Source organism: Lontra canadensis, unplaced genomic scaffold (genome assembly GCF_010015895.1).
Source record: "Lontra canadensis isolate GAN:19392208 unplaced genomic scaffold, GSC_riverotter_1.0 scaffold35, whole genome shotgun sequence".
Taxonomy (NCBI): domain Eukaryota; kingdom Metazoa; phylum Chordata; class Mammalia; order Carnivora; family Mustelidae; genus Lontra; species Lontra canadensis.
The window spans coordinates 15,793,696-15,817,440 of NW_022631029.1; the positions used below are offsets into that span (position 1 = coordinate 15,793,696).

At 47.4% G+C, this 23,745-nt stretch overlaps 1 protein-coding gene across 1 annotated transcript in view; it reads right to left on the reverse strand.

The window, feature by feature from the left end:
• Positions 1-9,504: 9,504 nt before the first annotated feature.
• FAM3D (FAM3 metabolism regulating signaling molecule D) overlaps positions 9,505-23,745 on the reverse strand; it is a 28,440-nt gene continuing 14,199 nt past the window's right edge. The window contains exons 6-10 of the mRNA XM_032868537.1: positions 20,793-20,851; positions 17,995-18,045; positions 12,962-13,046; positions 12,154-12,280; positions 9,505-9,681 (exon numbers count right to left, since the gene is read on the reverse strand). Coding sequence (XP_032724428.1) covers positions 9,592-9,681; positions 12,154-12,280; positions 12,962-13,046; positions 17,995-18,045; positions 20,793-20,851 — 412 coding nt within the window. The 3' untranslated portion in view covers positions 9,505-9,591. The remainder of the gene's footprint in view (positions 9,682-12,153; positions 12,281-12,961; positions 13,047-17,994; positions 18,046-20,792; positions 20,852-23,745) is intronic.

The following is a 23,745-nucleotide window of genomic DNA, read 5'->3' on the forward strand; positions in this document are numbered from 1 at the left end:
TGGGGAAGGTTTTGAGAACATTGACTCAGAGGTTCTGAGCAATTTTCAAATGTCTTTAGAGGCATTCAGGTGGAAGTGGAGGAAGAAGCAGAGGAGGCCTGGGTGTGAGGAGGAGAGGGAGGAAAACATTGTTCACCCCTGAGTAGTTTCAGGGCAAGTATTTCTGAAGGATTTGTTTCCTGTAGTGCTGTAGGTGGGCTGGGATTCCAACCCTTAATCTGAGGCTTCTTAGCTGTGTGACTTTGGATGGGTCCTTTGGCCTCTCTGAGCCTCATCCTCCTCAGTGTAAAAGGAGGTAAAAAAGGGCCCGATCCCCTGGGGCTGTGAAATGAAATTCATATAAACCCCTGCACAGAGCATACAACAGCAATTCCACCTAGAAGTTAGGTGCTGCTGTTAATGTGATAGTAAGTCCACCACCCACTGGTAAGTTCCAGGTATGCTGTCCATCAAGCACAGCACCTTTCCCCAAATAGGGCAGGCAGGAGTAATCTTGCTCCCTTTTCCTTTCTATCTTAGGCTGCCACCTACTGGCGAGGACCGGAATTACAGCTGCAGGAAAGCCCCGCAGGGGCTCTGGGAACAGACGCACCACACACCTTGCCTTGCCCTCTCCATCCTCAGTCCTGGGAGAGAGGAGTGGTGTGCTGGTGGCAGAGAGGATAGGGAAATAGGAGGCCCAAGATCTGAGGCCCGTGAGTAGCCCGCAGAGACTCCTGAAGCCTTGTCCACCCTGATGATGAGAAAAATCCATCAACTCTTGTCTGGTTTACTTCCCGAATATCCCTGGCATTGGTCCTCTTTTTTCCATCCTCATGCCATCTCCTGGTCGAGGCTACCACTCTGGCTGATGCAGCAGCCTACTTGCTGGCCTCCCTTTCTCCACTCCCTTCTCCATACAGCAGCCAGGAAGAATTTGCAAAAACTGCAAATCTGATGGGGTCGTCCCCCAACTTCAATCTCTCCCCGTGTCCCCACAGCCCCTGGATAGAGTCCGAGCCCCTGCACCCAGCCCCCAGGACCCTTAAGCCTGTCACTCCTTCCTGCTTAGTCCTTGTTACCCGCCTCTGCCCCTCCAAACCTTTCCAGCTTGCAGGCCTGGTTCATGCTGCTCCCCGGCCTGGCCCCCCCTCCCCTCTAGGCCTGGTGAACTCCTGTGCCTTCTGCAGGCTTAGTGTGGATGCTGCTTCCTCCAGGATGCCTTCCCTGATCCTGCAGTAACTCCCCACCCCCGACCTGAACATAACCCTTACCAAGTCCTACTGCCTCTTGATCTGGGTCCTTCCAGACTATGAACAGGGACTGTGTCTGGTTTTCTTCACCGTGGTGTCCCCAGTGCCTACCCAGTTTTTGATGTGCAGCAGGTGATTTAAGACTGAATAGGAAACCGTCTCATAAGGGGACTACAGACCTAATCTCTCCGCCATTTTCCTGAACTGTCTCGCCTAATCCTGAGCTGACCTGGGGACAGGGTTCCCCGTAGTGGCCACAGTGCCCTGACAGTGGTATTGAGAATCTGATGGGCATTTGCCGTTTTTGCGATGCCCACCCCGGGGGGACCTATAAGGGGCTGGCTCTAGAATGCCATGTCCTGGGTAGGTTGGCATTATTAACATTGATAATAATTTATATCAGGCTGGGAGCTGGCCTCAAATTGTCCCTGTGCTTTGTTGTGTCCCTTTCCCTATCCTGATCCCCCACCACTCCCCTACCTGCGTCCTTAATAAATCACCTGCACGAGAACACTCACCTGCCAGTCAGCTTCTGGGATCCACCCTGAGAAAGGCAGCATGTAAGAGGCAAGATGTAAGCCTTGCTTTCCTCTACAAGATTGTGGGTCAAGAAGGGGCAGGTGTTTGTCCATTTCGCAGATGGAGAAAGAGGGGCTACAAGCTGTGCCTGGGGCCACCCAGTGATTTAAATAAATAGTGGATTTACTATTACATTATTAACCTTATTAACTGATGGTCATTTGTGCTCCCTTCCAGCAGGTGATGTGCCAACTGAGGCCTGCCCCTGGGTGAGGAGGGGAGGCACTAGGGGGCATGACCTGTGGTCCCTGTAGTCTCAGCCTCCTGTCTTTCTTTCCCCCTTGCATGCAACAGCAGGAGGCCTCTCCCACAGGCCCCAAGTGGCAGCAGCGAGGCTCCCTTGTGCTAAGCCTTTCCTCATGGTGAACTGACCCTCTTTATGACAATTCCTGCACACCAGGTGGTCATGTCTCCTCATCCAGGCCCCTTTGGCTGTCCATGATCACTGCCTCTCCCAGGGTACATATGTATATATATGTATATATATGTATTTATTTATATATGTATGTGTGTGTGTGTGTATAAATTTTTCTTTTTGAAAACTTTTAGTGATGTGGATATTTTATCATCTTTCGTGCCCATGAGCCCCTGAGAGATGGATAGAATCCTCCATTTCTCACAGGGGCGCTCTGGCTTAGAGGGGACATTTGCTCACCCAGCTAGCCAGTGGAGAGCCAGTGCTCAGACCCAGGCTGGGCTTTCCCTCCACCACACTGCCTGCAACAAAGTAGAACAAGAAGTCAGTCAGCTGAAATATAATGACACTAAATTCATATCTTTCAATAGTTACCCTGAATGTAAACAGGCTAAATGCCCCAATCAAAAAGACACAGGGTATCAGAATGGATAAAAAACCAAGGCCCATCAATATGCAGTTTACAAAAGACTCATTTTTAGACCCAAAGACACCTCCAGATTTAAAGTGAGGGGGTAGAAGACAATTTATCATGCTAATGGACAGCAAAAGAAAGCTGGGGTGGCAATCCTTGTATCAGACAAATTAGCTTTTAAACCAAAGACTATAAGAAGAGATGAGGAAGGACACTAGAGTTAAAGGGTCTATTCAACAAGAAGAACTAACAATTGTAAATATCTATGCCCCTAATATGGGAGCAGCCAATTATGTAAGCCAATTAATAACAAACTCAAAGAAACACATCAACAGTAATACAATAATAGTAAGGGACTTTAACACCCCCTCACTGAAATGGACAGATCATCCAAGCCAAGGATTAACAAGATAATAAAGGCTTTAAATGACACACTGGACCAAATGGATATCACCGATATATCCAGAACACATATTCTTTTCTAGTGCACATGGAACATTCTCCAGAATAGATCACATCCTGGGTCACAAATCAGGTCTCAACCAGTACCAAAAGACTGATCATTCCCTGCATATTTTCAGACCCCAATGCTCTGAAGCTAGAATTCAATCACAGGAGGAAAGTTGGAAAGAACTCAAATATATGGAGGCTAAAGAGCATCCTACTAAAGAATGAGTGGGTCAACCAGGAAATTAAAGTAGAATTAAAAAAATTCATGGAAACAAAAGAAAATGAAAACACAACTGTTCAAAATCTTTGGGATGCAGCAAAGACGGTCCTGAGAGGAACATATATATAGCAATACAAGCCTTTCTCAAGAAACAAGAAAGGTCTCAAGTACACAAAGTACCCCTACACCTAAAGGAGCTGGAGAAAGAACAGCAAAGAAAGCCTAAATCCAGCTGAAGAAAAATAATAAAGATCAGAGCAGAAATCAATGAAATAGAAACCAAAAGAGCAGTAGAACAGATCAACAAAACTAGGAGCTGGTTCTCTGAAAGAATAAATAAGATTGATAAATATAAATAAATAAGATTGATAAACCCTTGGCCAGACCTATCAAAAACAAAAGAGAAAGGACCCAAATTAATAAAATCATGAATGAAAGAGAAGAGATCACAACCAGTACCAAATAAATACAAACAATTAAAGGACATATTATGATCAACTATATGCCAGCAAATCGGACAATCTAGAAGAAATGGATGCATTCCTAGAAATGTATAAACTAGCAAAACTGAACTAGGACAAAATAGAAAACCTGAACAGACCCATAACCAGCAAGGAATTTGAAGCAGTAATCAAAAATCTCCCAACAAACAAGAGCCCACCAGAGGAATCCTACCGAACATTTAAAGAATTAATACCTATTCTCCTGAAACTGTTCCAAAGAATAGGAATGGAAGGAAAACTTCCAAACTCATTTTATGAGGCCAGCCTTACTTTGATGCCAAACCCAAAGACCCCATCAAAAAGAATTACAGACCAATATCCCTAATGAACACAGATGCAAAAATTCTTACCAAAATACTAGCCAACAGGATCCAACAGTACATTAAAAGGATTTTTCACCATGACAAAGTGGATTTATTCCTGGGCTGCAAGGTTGGTTCAACATCTGCAAATCAGTCTTTTATTAATGTAGTGTATCACATTGAAAGAACAAGAACCATATGATCCTCTCAACGGATGCAGAAAAAACATATGACAAAGTACAGCATTCTTTCTTGATTAAAAATAGGAATTTTTCAGTATAGGAATATAGGGTACAAACCTCAATATCATAAAGGGCATCTATGAAAAGCCCACAGCAAGTATCCTTCTCAATGGGAGAAACCGGAGAGCTTTTCCCCTAAAGTCAGGAACACGGCAGGGCTGTCCACTGTCACCACTGCTATTCAACATAGTACTATGAGTCTTAGCCTCAGCAATCACACAACAAAAATAAATAAAAGGCATCCAAATCAGCAAAGAAGAAGTCACTCACTCTTTGTAGATGATATACTTTAGGTGGAAAACCCAAAGACTCCACTCCAAAACTTCTAGAACTCATACAGGAATTCAGTCAAGTGGCAGGATATAAAAATGCACAGAAATCAGTTGCAATGTTTTTTTTAATTTCTTTTCAGCGTAACAGTATTGTTTTTGCACCACACCCAGTGCTCCATGCAATACGTTCCCTCCTTAATACCCACCACCTGGCTCCCCCAACTTCCCACCCCCCACCCCTTCAAAACCCTCAGGTTGTTTTTCAGAGTCCATAGTCTCTCATGGTTCACCTCCCCTTCCAATTTCCCTCAACTCCCTTCTCTCCATATCCACATGTCCTCCACGTTATTTGTTATGCTCCACAAATAAGTGAAACCATTTGATAATTGACTCTGCTTGACTTATTTTACTCAGCATAATCTCTTCCAGTCCCGTCCATGTTGCTACAAAAGTTGCATTTCTATACACCAACAGCAAGACAGAAGAAAGAAATTAAGGAGTCGATCCCACTTACAATTGCACCCAAAATCATAAGATAATTAGGAATAAATCTAACCAAAGAGGCAAAGAATCTGTACTCAGAAAACTATAGAGGGAAATACAATCAAAACCATAGTAGGATACCACCTCACACCAGTCAGAATGGCTAAAATTAACTAGTCAGGAAATGACAGATGTTGGCGAGGATGCGGAGAAAGGCGAACCCTCCTACACTGTTGGTGGGAATGCAAGCTGGTGCAAACACTCTAGACAACAGTATGGAGGTTCCTCAAAAAGTTGAAAATAAATAGAGCTACCCCATGACCCACCAATCGCACTATTGGGTATTTACCCCAAAGATACAAATGTAGTGATCTGAAGGGATACCTGTACCCCAATGTTCATAGCAGCAATGTCCACAATAGCCAAACTATGGGAAGAGCCTAGATGTCCATCAACAGATGAATGATGGTATATATAACAGAATGGAACACTATGCAGCCATCAAAAGCCTGAAATCTTGCCATTTGCAACAACATGGTTGGAACTAGAGGGTATTATGCTATACAAAATAAGTCAGAGAAAGACAATTATCATATGATCTCATTGAATTTGAGAAACAAGACAGAGGATCACAGGGGAAGAGAGGGAAAAATGAAACAAGATGAAACCAGAGAGGGGGACAAACCATAAGAGACTCTTAATCTCAGGAAACAAACTAAAGGTTGTAGGAGGAGAGGGGGGTGGGAGGGATGGGGTGGCTGGGTGATGGACATTGGGGAGGGTACCTGCTATGGTGGGTGCTGTGAATTGTGTAAGACTGATGAATCACAGACCTGTTCCCCTGAAACAAATACATTATGTGTTAATAAAAATTAAATTTTAAAAAGCTATTTCATGGTCAAAAAAAAAAAAAAGGAAACTATAGAATACTCATGAAAGAAACAGAGGAAGACACAAAGAAATGGAAAAACATTCCATGCTCATGGATTGGAAGAACAAATATTGTTAAAATGTCCATGCTACCTAGAGCAATCTACACATTTAATTCAATCCCTATCAAAATACCATCAACGTTTTAAAAAGAAATTGAACAAATAATCACAAAATTTGTATGGAACCAGAAGAGAACCTGAATAGCCAGAGAAATGTTGAAAAAGAAAACCAAAGCTTGTGGCATCACAATTCTGGACTTCAAGCTCTATTACAAAGCTGTCATCACCAAGACAGTATGGTACTGGCACAAAAACAGACACATAGATCAATGCAACAGAACAGAGAGCCCAGAAATGGACCCTGAACTCTATGGTCAACTAATCTTCAACAAAGCAGGAAAGAATATTCAATGGAAAAAAGACGGTCTCTTCAACAAATGGTGTTGGGAAAGTTGGACGGCCACATGCAAAAGAATGAAACTGGACTATTTCCTTACACCACACACAGAAATAGACTCAAAATGTATGAAAGACCTCAATGTGAGACAGGAATCCATCAAAATCGTTGATGAGAACACAGGCAGCAACCTCTTGGACCTCAGCCGCAGCAACTTCTTCCTAGAAACATTGCCAAAGGCAAGGGAAGGAAGGGCAAAAATGAACTAGTGGGACTTCATCAAGATCAAAAGCTTTTGCACAGCAAAGGAAACAGTTAACAAAACCAAAAGACAACAGAGTGGGAGAAGATATTTACAAATGACATATTAAAGGGCTAGTATCCAAAATCCATAAAGAACTTATCAAACTTACACCTGAAGAACACATAATCCAATCAAGAAATGGGAAGAAGACATCAACAGCCATTTTTCCAAAGAAGATATATACAAATGGCCAATAGGCACACGAAGAAATGCTCAACATCACCTGGCATCAGGGAAATACAAATAAAAACCACCGTGAGATTACCACCTCACACCAGTCAGAATGGTTAAAATTAACCAGTCAGGAACCAACAGATGTTGGCAAGGATGCAGAGAAAGGGGAACCCTCCTACACTGTTGGTGGGAAGGCAAGCTGGTGCAACCACTCTAGAAAACAGTATGGAGGTTCCTCAAAAAGTTGAAAGTAGAAGTACCCTATGACCCAGCAATCACATTACTGGGTGTTTACCCCAAAGATATAAACGTAGTGATCCGAAGGGGCACGTGCACCCCAATGTTTATAGCAACAATGTCCACAACAGCCAAACTATGGAAAGAGCTTAGATGTCCATCCACAGATAAATGGAGAAAACAGATTTGGTATATATATAGAATGGAACACTGTGCAGCCATCAAAAAGCCTGAAATATTGTCATTTGCAATGATGTAGTTGGAACTAGAGGGTATTATGCTGAGTGAAATTAAGTCAATTAGAGAAAAACAATTATCATATGATCTCACTGATATGAGGAATTTGAGAAACAAGACAGAGGATCATAGGGGAAGGGAGGGAAAAATGAAACAAGACGAAACCAGAGAGGGAGACAAACCATAAGAGACTCAATATTAGGAAACAAAATCAGGGGTGCTGGAGTGGAGGGAGTACTGTGAGGGATGGGGAGCTGGGTGGTGGACACTGGGTAGGGTACCTGCTATGGTGAGTGCTGTGAATTGTGTAAGACTGAGGACTCACAGACCTGTCCCCCTGAAACAAATACTACATTATATATTAATTAAAAAAAAAAGATATAAGTCAGCCAAGAGAAAAGGAGTGGCACCATCAGGGTCCAGAGCCTGCAGAAAGGCCCCATTCAGTCCCGGGGACTGGGGAAGGAGGGTGACCGGGTTCAGTGGCAGCCCTGTGTAGCACTGATGGTCTTGGAACAAAATGGCAGGAATGGAGCACATTTGTTTGTGTATGCGGCCTTCAGGCATTCTACACCACACAAATGTGAATGTCTGCATAAGGGTTAGTGGGGGGTTGCCAGCAAACTCCCCCTTTAATCCCTGAGAGTGATCTGCCCTGGGAAAAACAGGGTAATGGGACTGGGCATGGTGGCGGCTGGCTGGGTGCCCTCCTTAAGACTTCCTCAACCCAGACTGTTCAGAGTTGGCCTGTGAGGCTCTGAATACCCATCTCAACCCCACTGCAACTGTAGACCAAATTCCAGCCCACCATGGCTCCTGGCTGAAGGGTGTTGTCCCACTCTGTTGTCCTCCTCTCTACCCTAGACCCTCTGGGCACACTGGAAGCCTTGCCCATCCCCAGGGCCCCACATCCCTGTATGCAGGACCTGAGTGTCTGGTGGTCCACTGCTCAGGGCATTTGCACTTCCATGGGAGTTTTGTGGTCTCCCTGGTCCACACCCAGGAGCCCAGTTATCAGTCCTGTCTGCCTCCATGTTCCCCTCCCACGATTTGGTCTAGCTACGCCACCCATGGCCCTTCTCAGACACCTCAGGCAGGGTATTTGTACCATGTCCCTTGGGCCTTACCACCTTCATGGGCTCCAGTGGCTGGTGTCAATGTCTCTTGGCTCAGGACTCACACTGCAGCCATACTTTCTTCTGTAGGGCAGACAAGAAGTGCTCAGGAGTTCCCATCAGCCCCAGCGCTAGCAGCTCCCCAGGGTGACAGGGTGGTGCATAAGCAGCTCACCTCCCTCCCCCTGGCTCAGAGATCTCTGATATGTGTACTCACGGATTCCCAGGAGGCCTCGAGGAACTAGGCTCCCCTCTCCCCTAAGAGAGTCAACAACACAGCCTCTACTGGTTGCCTTCCCTTCCCCATCTTACTTCCCCACCCCACTGGTGTTTTCCAGAATCACCTCCTGAATAAATCTCAGGGGCTACTCCTGGGGAACCACTCCATGATGAAGGCGGCCATGACCTCCTCCCTGAAGCCTGCCTGACAGCCTGCCTCTTCCTCCCAGCCTTCCTCAGACGGTGCCTGCCTCCCCTTCTCTGGCTCTGGAGCCTCCAGCTCTCATCAAGCAGCAGGGGAAGACAACATGCTCAGTGTCCTCTCCTCCGGTTCTCTCTGCTTCTGTGGGACTTACCTCTCATGCCGGGAGCCAAGGAGTCATTCATTCACCCTTCCTCGTAATCCCTAGGAAATCAACCTGTCTTCCAGCAGCCTAACCTGGGACCTGAAGCTGTCACTGACCTGTTCCCACTTGCGCCAGAGCCAACATGGCCTGGGTCAGTTTGATCCCATGGAAAGGTCAGAAAGTTCATTCAAAATCAGCAAAAATAAAATTTAATGGTGAGCCGCAGGTGTGGCAGTCTGTCCTTCCTTGGGAGTGACCGCCGGTCATCTTGAGGGAAAGCACACCGTTCCTTCTTCCTGCAGAGGGGCTCCGGAAGGACCCCTGATGGCTGGCCACCTTGGCTGGGCTGCTGCAGCCCCTGGGAGGGTGCTGCTTCCGAAGAGGGGAGGTGTGCAGAGGGCAAGAACCCCCTGCCCCCCGGGAGAACTTTCCACAGGCCACCTGGTTTCCTTCTTGCAGCCGCAGCTGGCGCTGACTCTAGGACAGCGAGGGGGCTTCTTCAGTCCTGCAGCTGCCCTAAGATACCTTCTGGGGAACACAGCCCTCCAGCTCCAGCAGCTCCGGCCAGCCCTCGTATTTGTTTGTGTCTGGGCTGTTCTTTAAGAACTAGAGAGAGAGAGAAGAGAAACGTGGACCATGGGGGAGGCTGTTCAAGATTCACACCTGAGTTTTCACTGCGCTTTAAGACATCCTGCCTTCACTCATTTCACCCTGGTTTCAGCCCCAAGGGGAGGTGGTGGGGTCGGATAGGACCAGCCCATTTCACAGGTGGGGAAACTGGGGCACAGAGGGACGGCAACATGCCCAAGGTTTTACAGAGGAGGTCAGAGCTCAGTCCTTGCCGGTTGTGCCCTGGGGAGGGGGGGACCAAGCACTGGGGGCAGGCAGGCAGAGTGTTAGCTCCTCTGCCAAATTCTCCATCAGCCTCTCTAGGACACCCCCAAACCACCACCACAACAATGAAAAGAGCACTTGCTCTATGCCAGGTGCAAAGTGCCTTATGTATTTATTCCTTACAAGAGCCCTAAGAAGGCCCATACCATGACCATTCCATTCTGCAGATAGGGAACCTGAGGCACAGAGGGCCAAAGTTACCCCAGGGGCAGAACCACTGTGTAATATTAGTATTAATAATAAATATAGAGAGAATAAAATCAGTTAAGATTGTGTTTAAAGTGCCTATGCTTAGTTTTTGGAGGAAAAAAAATGTAAATAGCAAAACCTACCAGTGGAATAATTGTAGCTAACCCTTAGGGATAAAAGAAATTCTAGATGCTGCATCTCTAAAACCCAGAGCCCCATGTATGGGAACAAAGGACCTAATGTTTTCCATCACATCGTGGTCCCCACTGCCCTCCGGGTGATGGGTCTATCCTCTCTCCTCCACCCCTCCCCCATCCCCACCCCTACCTGTGTTCTTCACCAGAGGCTATAACCAGAGGGCTCCCTCCTTGTCTCCTCCAGCATAAGCTACTTTGTATTATCATTTTTAAAAAGTAATTTCCAACGACCTGAGTTCATTCTCTTAGAAACTCACACAGACTAACCAGGCCAGCATCTTCCAGACAAGGCAAAATCCCTTGCAGCCCATCACGGTTCCCCCACCCGGGAGTCTTGATGCAGTCCCTCTCCAGCCTCCCTCAGCCCCTCCCCTGCAGGCTGCTGTGCCTCTGGTCTGACTACTGCCTGGGCCTCCTCCCTGCCTTCTCTCCCTGTGCTCAGCCAGAGAGGCTGTGCTGAGAACATGGGGATGGGAACCTCCATGGAGGCCGGCAAACCTGGATGAGAGCTATATCCGCGTCAGGTCCAGACAAGCTGGCTAAAACCTCTGCTCTGCTCGGACCCTCAAGTTGGCAGCGGCGGGGTGGGAGGAGACCTGTATCTGCTTCGTTGTGGAATTAAAGGCGGCGCTGCAGGTACCTTGCTCAGCCAGAGGCTGCACAGAGTCAGTGGGGGCTGAATACTAGTGTTTCTCATGTCTCCAAACGCTCTTCTCTGCTTAAGCCCTCCATGGCTCCCCACTGCCTTCAGGATAGCGTCCAGTCTCCTCAGTAGTCCTATGATTTATCTGAATCATCGACTCTTAGCTGCCTGCCTTGGGATCTGGGCAGAGCTGAACATTCTCACCACCAGACTGCAGGCTACCTCAGGCCCCTGAAGATCTGGCTAGTTCTCCCACATTTGGGAATTGCTCTGATTTGGGATACGCAGATGGGGGACAGGGAGAGAAGGTGCAGCATTTCCCTGGAGGCTCCCACCCCTTCATGGACTCCCCTTTCCTCCCCTGAGCACCCCTGAGACTCCAGACTCTGCTTGGGGCCTGGGTGGTAGCTGTGGGGCCATAAGTCACAGACCACGCCTGACCCCTCCCGTGGACTCAGGCAGGTTCTCCTGTGTCCTCCTTTTTAAAAAGATATTACTCACTTATTTGACAGAGAGAACAGAGACAAGAGAGGGAATATAAGCAGGGGGAGTGGGAGAGGGAGAAGCAGGCTCCCGCTGAGCAGGGAGCCCATTTGCGGGGCTTGATCCCAGGACCCTGGGATCATGACCTGAGCCGAAGGCAGATGCCCAAAGAGTGAGCCCCCCAGGTTCTCCCTCTGTCCTCCTCTTGATGTAAATTTATCCTCTCTACAGGGAGCTTAGAAGGGGACAGCTTCCCTGGTCTAAACCTCTCCCCTCTGGTGGGGAGGCCTGAGGCCTGGGGCAGGGGAGTAGAGAGACAGAAGGGGCTGGGCTTAGGTTTCCACTGGGACCAGAAGCCAGATGTCCTGCCCCCTGCTCTGCCCATCATGCAGGCTTCATCCCTACATTCCTTTCTCTTTTTCCCATTCCTCACTTCCCTCATACTTCTTTTCTCCTTTTCCTTCTCCTTTCTAGTACTTACCCATTTACAGATGACCCAGCTCCTTGCAAAACGGTCAAGTCCACTTTCTGCTAGGGGATTAGCCAGTCGGGCCACCCTGACCTCTGAGGTCCCCACAGTGTCCTCCCCAGCCACCCCAGCCCTTGTCCATCCATCCTTGGCACCTTACCCCCACCTGCCTCACTGGGATGAAGAGGCCACCAGGAACTCACCTGCTCAAAAGGGCTTTTATCCCTGAGGTCTCTGGCCCCTAAGAAGACCCAGCTATCTCTGAAGCCCAGATGCTTTGCATAGGAACTGCCCAAGTTGGTGAGGAGCTTCCTGGCCTCACCATTCATTCTGCAGAGGACCAGAAAGGACAGTGAGGTGGAGGGGTGGGAGAAGAGGCAGGTTCTCAAGCACTTGGCCTCCCCTCTGCCCGCTGGGTGCAGCCGCCATGCTGGGCAGAGCTGCATTCAGGGGGATTAGGGCTGAGTGGCTATGAGTATGGTTTTGCATCTGTTTACAAATACACATGTTTATCTGGAAAATATGGACCATCACAGAGGAACTAAAAATTACAGTCTCACCCCACTTGACATAATCATTATAATACTTTCATGTATATTTCCTTAATGTCTTTTTTCCCCCATGCCCTGGGAGGGTCATACCAATGCATTTATAATCTGTTTTTTTTCCCCAATTAATACTAAAGGGTGAGCATTGTTCCACATCCTTAAATTTTCTACTTCATCATTTTTGATGAGGGTCCTCTTCTATGCACATATAATGTCATATCAACATGTGTCATAATTTCTGTAACAACTTGGTCTCTAATGGACACAGCCAGTGCATCCAGTTTTCCAATGCTGTAACTGAGGCTGTGATGGGGAACACGTCTTTGTGCACTGGTCTGGTTATTTCCCTAGGAGAAGATGCCAGAAGACAGAGCCAGAGGAGGAGTGGGGAAAAGGCACTTAGGACTTGGAAGCATTTGGGTCACTTCAACCCATAGCTGGTCAGGTGGAGGCTCCCACTTACTTGGTTCCTGGGTCATCATAGGAGGCCACTAGCACCAGTGTGCCCTCTGGGATTTCTTTAAGGAACTTTACCAGAAGCGTAACATCTGCAGGAGAAAGGAAAGTGGGGTGCTGGTCATTCTCATTCTCTGCTCCTGCCCGGAAGATCCACAAATGGCCAGGGGCAGGATGACACAGAGCTCCATCTGAAGCTCAGGGCCAGTGGGAGGGGACCTTGGGTGAAGCTCCCTGTAGCCCTTGCCCAGGGGAGAGCAAAGTGCCTGGAGCAAGGGCAGCCTCATTCAGGTGATCAGGGGTGGACCCTGGAATTCAAAAATTCCACAGGCGATCCTGACCAGCAGCCAGGCGTGAGAGGCACTGTTCTAAAGGCCCTTGGGGACCTGTACCTAAGGAATGGAGTGCAGTCATCTCTCAGGAACTCTGAGCTTTCTGTATACCCCCTGCCACTTCCTTCTACACTGGTTAAGAACCTAACTTGTCTGTGCTGAATTCAGAGGACAAATAAACTCACTGTACCACAGACAACTCAGGTCACTGAGACAGAACATCTGTGTCCTCCAGTTCTCCAGCTTAGACCAAGCAGCAAGCCTCCTTTTGCATCTTTAATACCTCCCTGCACTTGCAAAATCTCTGCACTTACCAGAGAGCAGGCCTAGGGGCAGCACCTGGTGGGGAGGGGGGCATTGGCACCCAGCTTGCTTCCAGGACATGGATTTGTTTCCATTGTACTTATTTTTTTTTTTTTAAAGATTTTTTTTTTTTATTCATTTGACAGATCACAAGTAGGCAGAGAGGCAGGCAGAGAGGCAGGCAGAGAGGCAGGCAGAGAGAGACAGGAGGAGGCAGGCTTCCCGCTGAGCAGAGAGCCCGATGTGGGACTCAATCCCAGGACCCTGAGATCATGACCTGAGCCGAAGGCAGAGGCTTTAACCACTGAGCCACCCAGGCGCCCCAATTGTGCTTATTTTTATAGTCACCTTTCCTGCATAAAAACTGGTAACTTAGGGCAGGGATAGATATATAAATATAAATGTAAATATATCTTTTAAGATATATTTAGGTTAAAAGAAGTGAACTGATTCAAAAGAAAATACTAGTAATTCAGATAGTACTCTGGATATGGTGGGATTTATGTGTGTGTGGGGCTCTTGAACAGGAAGCCCATACATGAGGAAGTACAGGCAAGATTTGCCTAGTGGGAGAAGTAGGGGCTACATCTGTCACATGAGGATGATTCCTAGTCCCACCCACAGCATTTTTGTAAACAGCAAATGGGATGATGACTCTGGGCATATAGAAAATGTACTATAATGGAATTGCAATTATCAGCAGGATCAGCAACATAATTTTGGGGGCCCAGTGCCAATCAAAATTGGATCATTTTGTTAAATTAAGAATTTCAAGGCGGTGAAGGCAGAGCTTCAGACCAAACCTAAGTCTGCTCTAAGCAAAGGGCTGCACAGCTGCCCTACCCACAGGCCCATGCCCATGAAGGCGAGCCAGTTCTTAGTATTCCCCCAGGATCCCTTGGACTTAGGGGAAGAAACAAATTCTGAAAGCAAGGCCAGCTGCCAGCTAGCTCAGTAACACAGAGGCTTGTAGTCCATGACCACAGCGGCTCTGTTAGTGAAATGGCCCTTGATATCTTGAGACAAAAGAGGGAACTCTGAAAATCTGTTGGAGCCATTAGTTCCAGATATCAAGATCTGTTATTGTCTGGGATGGACAGTAATGTTTAGGGAAAAAAAAAAAAGTTCCTTCTGTTAATTATCCTCTCACTTGAAGAAGTCATTGACTTCTTTTATCTCTTGTGGGAAGGGGCAACTTGTCCTCAAATGCTTCTGTTTCTGGGTCCCCATCAGCCATGGTTACATCCTTATATCCACATTCATAATAGAGCAATATAAAGTTTAGTTTCTTTTAAATCATTTTTTACTCTTTTTGACAACCTATAGAATGGGAGAAGATATTTGCAAGTGTCTTACCAGATAAAGGGCAAGCATCCAAAATCTATAAAGAACTTATCAAACTCAACACCCAAAGAACACACAATCCAATCAAGAAATGGGCAGAAGATGCAAACAGACATTTCTGCAAAGAAGACATCCAAATGACCAAGAGACACATGAAAAAAATGCTCCACATCACTTGGCAACAGGGAAATACAAATCAAAACCCCAGTGAGATACCACCTCACACCGGTCAGAATGGCTAAAATTAACAACTCAGGAACCAACAGGTGTTGGAAAGAATAGGAAAAAGGGGAACCCTCTTACACTGTTGGTGGAAATGCAAGCTGGTGCCGACACTCTAGAAAACAGTATGGAGATTCCTCAAAAAGTTGAAAATAGAGCTACCCTAAAACCCAGCAATTGCACTACTGGTATTTACCCCAAAGATACAGATGTAGTGAAGGGGCACGTGCACCCCAATGTTCATAGCAGCAATGTCCACAGTAGCTAAATTTTGGAAAAAGCCCAGATGTCCACTGATGAATAGATAAAGATGATACGGTGTGTGTGTATATGTGTGTGTACATATAACAGTGGAATACTACTCAGCCATCAAAAAATGAAATCTTGGGGCACCTAGGTGGCTCAGTGGGTTAAGCCTCTGCCTTCGGCTCAGGTCATGATCTCAGGGTCCTGGGATCGAGTCCCGCATCGGGCTCTCTGCTCAGCAGGGAGCCTGCTTCCTCCCTGCTCAGCCTACTTATGATCCCTGTCTGTCAAATAAATAAATAAATAAAATCTTTAAAAGAAATGAAATCTTGCCATTTGCAATGATGTGAATGGAACTAGAGGGTATTCTTCTAACTGAAATAAGTCAGAGAACGACAACTATCATATGATCTCACTCATACGTGGAATATAAGAAACAAAACAGAATCGTAGGGGAAGGGAGGAGAAAATAAAATGATGAAATCAGAGAGGAAGACAAATCATAAGAGACTCTTAACTGTAGGAAACAAACTGAGCGCTGCTGGAGGGGAGGTGGATGGGAGGATGGGGTAACTGAACTGGGTGGTTGGGCATTAGGGAGGGCTCATGGTGTAATGAACACTGGGTGTTATATAAGACTGATAATCACTGAACACTACCTCTGAAACTACTAACACACTAGATGTTAATTGAATTTAAATAAAAATAAATTATTTTTTACCCTTTTCATTCTGACAATGACCTTACTTCTGAGTCATGTGGATGGAGGGCAGGGAGGGAAGGAGGCTGTATGCACTCCAGGCCCCTCCCACTGATTGGTGTCAGTTCCCACCCAAGCTCCTTGATCCGTCTCCTGAAGGGACATTGTGATTTACCTCTATTTTACATATGACAAAACTGAAGTTCACAAGGGGTCACCTGCCTCAGTCTGAAGTCTTTGATTCCAGAGACTGGATCTTTTCCATAAACCTGGCCCTGAGCCACCCCTGACCCACCATTTCCTCACCCATCTCCAGGTCTGTCCTGCCCATCCAAGCTCTGTCCTCCCACTCCCTTCTAGCCCCTGCCAGGCCCTGGCCATGCCTTGGTCCCACTCTGCAGCTTCTGCCATAGTGGGGCATGCCTGGAAGAAGCCTGCATGGGCCCTAAGGCAGGCTGTCAGCTAGCACAAGCTCAGGCCCTGCAGACCCTACCCGTGAGCTGGAACTCAGCCGGGGGATGACGTTCAGGGGACCCAGAGGACCAGGGGTCAGGGCGCCAGCTGCTGTCTCCATGTGTGGTGCAATGGATCCCCTTCCCAATATTCCCCGCTGCTGACTGCTGGGCACCTGATTCCCACGGCCCACCTTTCAGCCCCTCCTTTATTTGCAAAGCCAAGAGGGCTTCTTGCTTTCTTGCTGCCTGGCTTTGTCCTCTCTGGGGCTCGTGTGTTTAGGTGGGTACAGGAAGGTAGTGATGCCTGAGCCCAGAGCCGGCCCTGAATTCCCAGGCACAGGGGAGGGAGACCGAGCCGAACTGAACTCTGAGAAGGGGGCTGGGCTCAGTTCAGCTGTCCTGATGGAAACCCATCATTGCTGGACCAAGACGTCTGCTGCCTACGAGGGGCCACCCTGCTGCTGCCTCACTCCTTGTTGAGGGTCTCTGGTCAGAGGGAGGGGCGTGTGCTGCCAGCTGGGCAGTGGATGGCCTCTTGGGTTTGGGATGGATTCCACGGTGTTTTAGAAGATGTCAGGATTGTTGGGTGAGATTCCTGCCCCCAGCACAGCTTGACCAGGCAGCCTGGAGGTGAGGAAGCTGCTGGTGGGAACAGACAGCCCAAGAAGGTCAGGGTCCTGTCCGCAGGCTGTGCTAAGGGTTGGGAGGACAGTGGGGTGGTCACCTGTCCAGAGAGCTCAGAAAGCACGCCTGTGCAGACAGAGAAGAAAAGATGTCTGCAGCAACATGCAGAGAGCTTGGAGCCTCTAAGTGATCTTTTCCGGGCCTTGGGAGGACTTGTTCTGTCCTTGGGCCCAAGAGAGATCCCTGTGGCCTTAAAAAAAAAATACCTTTACCTAGCAGAGCAAACTGGGCTGTGTGTCTTTATTCTTAGCACTTGAGTGCACACCTGCTTGGCCTCCAACTGCCAACACCAGTGTTTCTTTGCCTCAAGGTCCTCTCTGACCTCCAGATCTTCCTCTATGTCCTGGTGCAGGCCAGAAATGTGGAAAGTGCCAACGAATTAGGGGAATTACAGCCCCAGTTCCCTTGCCTCTCTGAGGTTTCTCTGAGGCATGTACTTGACAGTGGCTCTTGAGTTCCAATTGCCTGCAGTGTTCAGCCTGGTAACACACTGTTCTAGCTGTCTCCCCCTTCTCTCTATCACTTCCTGCTGGCATTTCCTGAGATCACCCCCTCCCAAATGAACTATTGCACTTGACTCCTGGTCTTGGGATCTGCACCCAGGAGAGCCCAACTAAGACAGCAGGAAGAAGTTTCAAAGACAGCAGGATGGTCCTCCACCCCTACCATGCTTTCTCTCTGGTCGTCTCCTCGGGAGAAGAGAGCCGAGGAGTTCAGCCCACCCTGAGACCTCAGTGCCAATAGAGGTGCTTACCTCCAGAGTACATGTCGAAACATTTTTGTGTCAGCACCACTCCTGTGGTTCCTGCAGATGAGAGAGCAAAATTGTGATTTCCTGAAATAGATCATCCTGCCTATCGTTTTGCAGAAAATGGCTACTCTTTAGTCTAAGATCTAAAAATGGAATAATAATGGAGTCAAGTCAGCTCCTACAGAAAGCATGCAGGACTGAGTAGGGGCCCAGGAACTTCTGGGCTAATGAGAGGTACAAGGACATGATGGTGAAGGATCGCTGGAATCGGACAGTATCCAACACCTTTGGGGCTGTGTTCTGCCTTGGCACTTCCTAACGCACCTCTTAGTATTTGGGCGTCAACTGCTGCATCTGAACAATGGGTTATGGGATCTACGGGATTTAAACTAGGTAGTAAACATAGAAGACAAATTTTAGCTGGAAAACAGTAGTAAAAATAACTACAATCGTTATCATTAATTCTTCCTAAATAGGACACCTCAATCCTCTGGTTTATGAAGGCAAAGGGTTTTGCAGTGGGCTGAATGTAGTCAAAATCCAGAGCCGGGTCGTCTGAACTGCTTTTGTGTATTTTGTGAAAGAAATCCTACAGGGAACCAGGTGTTTAGGGGGAGTCGCAGTTCTCAATTTCTGCCACTAGATGGGGGTGTTACAGAGGGGATGGCAGCTCTACAGGTTGACCACGGTACCCTTCCCCCCAGGCCAGTTTGTGGATCCCTGAAGAGGGTGGGGACAGGGACCTGGGTAGTGGAGGCTCTCCTGCTGGGTCGGTGGAGGGTTTACACCACAGCCCTTCCTGGGTTCTCAAAGCCAACACTATACGGTCATTGGAAGGGAGCGGTCGATGTACACATGAAACTGATCATGTTCATTTGTGCATTTTTCTAGAATTAGGGGGATGAGGTATAACGGTTTCTTAAAAGAATCTCTGCCCCCTAAAAGACTGAGAACCACCAATCTTCAGCAATCCTTGTGGGCTTATTATACAGATGAGAACCTAAGGCCCTGAGAGTGATCCACTGGCCGTCTCCACAGCTAGCAGGCACTTCCAGAAGTTTTTAGTCTAGGGAAGTTAGTTCAGCTGAACAATTTGACCTGAGTCCTTCAGATCCGGTTCAAATCTAGAGGATTCTATTGGCTGTGTAATCTTGGGCAAGTTGCCCAACCTCTCTGAGCCTCCATTTTCTTACCTAGAACATAGGCATACAACTCCACTGTAGCATGGGGAGGAGGCTGAATGAAACAGCTCACAGCAAAGGCTCAGTAAGTGTCAGCTCTTGGTGCTACCGAAGCTTGTTTTTGTCTTTGCGATTAATGAGGGGAAGAGCAGGAGGCCCTAGCCTGCGGCTGTCTCATGGGAGACTATTCGAAGAGTGTCCTACTAAGAAGTATGGGCTTGAAGAAAAGGACAATAGGAAGCCCCAGATAGGCTTGGAGCAGGGCGTGCCTTCTGACCTCCTGCTTTGGGTAAGGCTCCATTTTTGCCCCAGGCTTTGACCTTTCTCCCGACTCAGCAGGATTCTTGGCAGAAGGGAGATGGCTCCTGTAGAAGCAACCAATCCAAACCCTGTTACTTCCTAAGTGTGTTCACATGGTCATGCCACACACAAGCTTGACCTCCTCCTTTCTGAGCGTCTGCTGTGCCCTTTGTCCCGAAGTGGCTCTTAGATTCAGGGAATTGGCCTTTGCTCTCCATCTCATCTGTGCCTCTCCAAGGGCAGAGCATGTGGTCCTTACTCTGTCCCTGTAAACCCACCCCTCCTGAAATGTGTCCCTGTTTCAGGCTTGGCCTGCCTTTGCTCCCTGTGAGAGATGCAGGGTAGTGAGGCTGTGGGCCATCCCCCCACATCTCCCTGCCTCCAGCCTCCCTACTCCAAGCTGGAAGGAAGTTTCTGGAATGCAGGGCTGGGCCCTCATGCCCTGCTCCAAGCCTATCTGAGGCTCCTTGTTGTCCTCTGCGTTAAGCCCACACTTCTTAGCAGAACACTTAGCCCCTCACTCTGTCATCCTGCCTGCCCCCTGCCCCACATGTACCTGTCATCCCTCCTTTTCTGATGTGTCCAGAGAGACCCCATGTGGCCCCCAATCCCTCTACCCACTCCTTCCTTCTCTGCTCCCTGCACAGTTCTGCCCCAGCCTTGAAGGAGTCTCCCCTACATTTTTCTGGCCAACCCATACTATTCCTTTAGGCCTCAGCTGACCAGCACTTCCCTTTGGAAGCCTCCCCTGATGACCCCCAACCCCACTCTGTGTCCCAGTTCTCAGGGCTGTGCTTCCTTCTCCTTCACAGATGCTCACCCCACTGGATTGGTGGTCAACTTCATGGGTACCCCAGGGAGTGTGAGGCCAGGGCCAGTCCTTTTTTTTCATGGCTGCCCCCCCCCCCCCCCCGCCAGTGCTCTGTACAGGGCCTGGCCCACAGTACCTGCTGTCAATACTGTTGAATGACTGAATGAAGGTATGTAATCAGTTCATGACCTCACACTGTTAGGGGTTGTCCCCCATAGTTTCACTTGTGTTGGTTTAGGCTGTGTGGCCTTGAGGGTGGGGTCATGCTTCACAGGAGAAGCATATCCTCCTGGGATAGCTGCACATAGCAGAAGCCTGGTCAGGACTCTGCTGGGTAGGACCAGGTCTTTTAGACCCCCTGCCCCACAAGCTTCCCCAGGATGGCCCCAGGCATGTGGTGGGCGCTGAGCTGCTGTTGGCTGAATGAATGTTAACCACCTCCCCATACCTCTTGGCCCTCAGTACTAAGAGCATGGTGGGGACTGTCTGGGGGTGGATCTGCAGCTCACCGTTCACCAGGGCAAAGTTCAGGCCTCTGCCCACGTTGTTTTTCACAGGACTCATGATCCTGAATAATAAGAAGAAAAACAAAATACAACAGTTGGTCCCCAGTGTGGAACGAACACTCTGCTTTTGTGACTCTGGAACTCTGAGGGGGCCCACACGGTGCTATGCAGAAGCATTAGGAAACACAGAATAATTTGGGCCATCTGTTTTCTCCTGGAAACGAGCGGTGGGCTGGATTCTCTGAGGAATATTCATGGCATGTTTGGACGAGAACAGTCTGCTTGGAAAAGAGGGAAGGTCCCTGCCTGGGGCTCTGCGGTGTTGGAGGTGGGACCAGCCCACCTCCCCCCAAGCAGTGAGGCCTGGTTGCTGGGAAGAAGGCAGAACCCAGAGTGCTGGTGCCATCCTGCAGAGGCTGAGATTTCCACATGGAGAGCTGTGTTCTTGCCTGACCAGCATCCACAGCCTGATCTTCTGGTATTTCTTGGGAAAACTATCTTTCTCTACTCTCAGATTAGGTAGTTCTCAGGGCTGACCTCAGTCTTCCAGGACCAGATGAGTAGAACACCCTGTGTCCCTGCCCACAGTAACTGAGCCAGGTACAGTCATATGACCCAGGCCAGCCAATGAAATTCAGTCTTGGGACTTTTATAGGGATAGTTTGGATGGGAATGCTCTCTTCCCAGTGGGGTGCCAGCCTGGGCTGCTCTGTCAACCAGCTAGTGGCCTCCCTCCACAGGAACCAACCCATTTTCATGTTGAGAAAACAGAATTTGACAGAAGAGAACAGAGCTAAAGATGGTGTGAGAGGGACCCCTGATGACATGGTTTAAACCCCCTGGATCCAGCTGGTCCTGAAGCCTGTTATCTCGACATTTTGTATATGGGAATCACTAAGTTCCTTCTTTTGCTCGAGTTGGGAGTTAGGTTCAAAATCCCTGTTTTTTAAAAAAGATTTCATTTATTTGGGACACCTGGGTGGCTCAGTTGGTTAAGCGGCTGCCTTGGGCTCAGGTCATGATCCCAGCGTTCTGGGATCGAGTCCCACATCGGGCTCTTTGCTCGGCAGGGATCCTGATTCTCCCTCTGCCTCAGCCTGCCACTGTCTGCCTGTGCTCGCTCTCGCTCGGCTCTCTCTCTCTGACAAATAAATAAATAAACTCTTAAAAAAAAAAAGATTTCACTTATTTGAGAGAGAGAGAGAGAGAGAAAGAGAGAAAAAGAGAGGGAAAGAGACTGAGAGAACAAGTGGGAGGAGGCACAGAGAGAAAAGCAGAGTCTCTGCAGAGCAGGGAGCCCAATGTGGTACCTGATCCCAGCAAGGCTGTCATTCAGAATAGAAGGAGAGATAAACAGCTTTTAGGACAGACAGAAACTAAAAGAATTTGTGACCCCTCAACCAGCCCTACAGGAAATACAATAGGGGATCCTTTAAGCAAAGAAAGAACCCAAAAGTAACAAAGACCAGAAAGCAACAGAGACAATATACAGAAACAATGACTTTACAGGTAATAATTCAATGGCACAAAATTCATATCTTACAATAGTTACTCTGAATGTAAATGGGCTAAATGCCCCAATCAAAAGACAAAGGGTATCAGATTAGCTAATAAAGCATGATCCATTGATATGCTGTCTACAAGAGACTCATTTTAGACCCAAACACACCTCCACGTTGAAAGTGAGGGGGTGGAGAACAATTTATCATGCTAATGAACCTCAAAAGAAAGCTGGGTTGGCAATCCTTATATCAGAGCAATTAATTTTAAACCAAAGACTATCAAAAGAGATGAGGAAGGACACTATACCATAAAATTAAAGGGCCTAGCCAACAAGAATTAACAACTGTTAATATTTATGCCCCTAACATGGGAGCAGTCAATTATATGAACCAATTAATAACAAAATTAAAGAAACATATCAATATATTAATAGTAGGGGACTTTAATATCCCTCTCACTGAAATGGACAGATCATCTAAGCAGAAGATCAACAAGGAAACAAGGGCTTTAAATGACACACTGACCAGATGGACTTCACAGACACATTCAGAACATTCCATCCTAAAGCAACTGAATATACATTCTTCTCTAGTGCACACGGAACATTCTCCAGAATAGATCACATCCTGGGTGACAAATCTGGTCTCAACTGGTACCAAAAGATTGGGATTATTCCCTGCCTATTTTCAGACCACAGTGTTCTGAAGCTAGAACTCAATCACAAGAGGAAATTTGGAAGGAACACAGATACATGGAGGTTAAAAGAGCATCCTAGCAAAGAATGAATGGGTCAACCAGGAAATTAAAAATTCAAAAAAATTCATGGAAAGGAATGAAAATGAAAACACAACTGTTCAAAGCTGTTGGGATGCAGCAAAGGCAGTCCTAAGAGGGACATATATAGCAATACAAACCTTTCTCAAGAAACAAGAAAAGTCTCAAATACACAACCTAACCTTACACCGAAAGGAGCTGGAGAAAGAACAGCAAAGAAAGCCTAAACCCAACAGCAGGAGAGAATAAAGATTAGAGCAGAAATTAATGAAATAGAAACCAAAAGAACAGTGGAGCCAATCAACAAAATTAGGAGCTGGTTCTCTGAAAGAATTAATAAGATCCATAAACCCCTGGCCAGACTTATCAAAAAGAAAAGAGAAAGGACCCAAATAAATAAAATCATGAATGAAAGAGGAGAGATCACAACCAACACTGAAGAAATACAAACAATTAAAGGACATATTATGAGCAACTATACGCTAGCAAATTAGACAATCTGGAAGAAATAGATGCATTCCTAGAAATGTATAAACTACTGAAACTGAACCAGGAAGAAAAAACCTGAACAGATCCATAACCAGCAAGGAAATTGAAGTAATAATTAAAAATACCCCAACAGACAAGAGTCCAGGGCTGGAGGTCTTCCCAGGGGAATCCTAGCAAACATTTAAAGAAG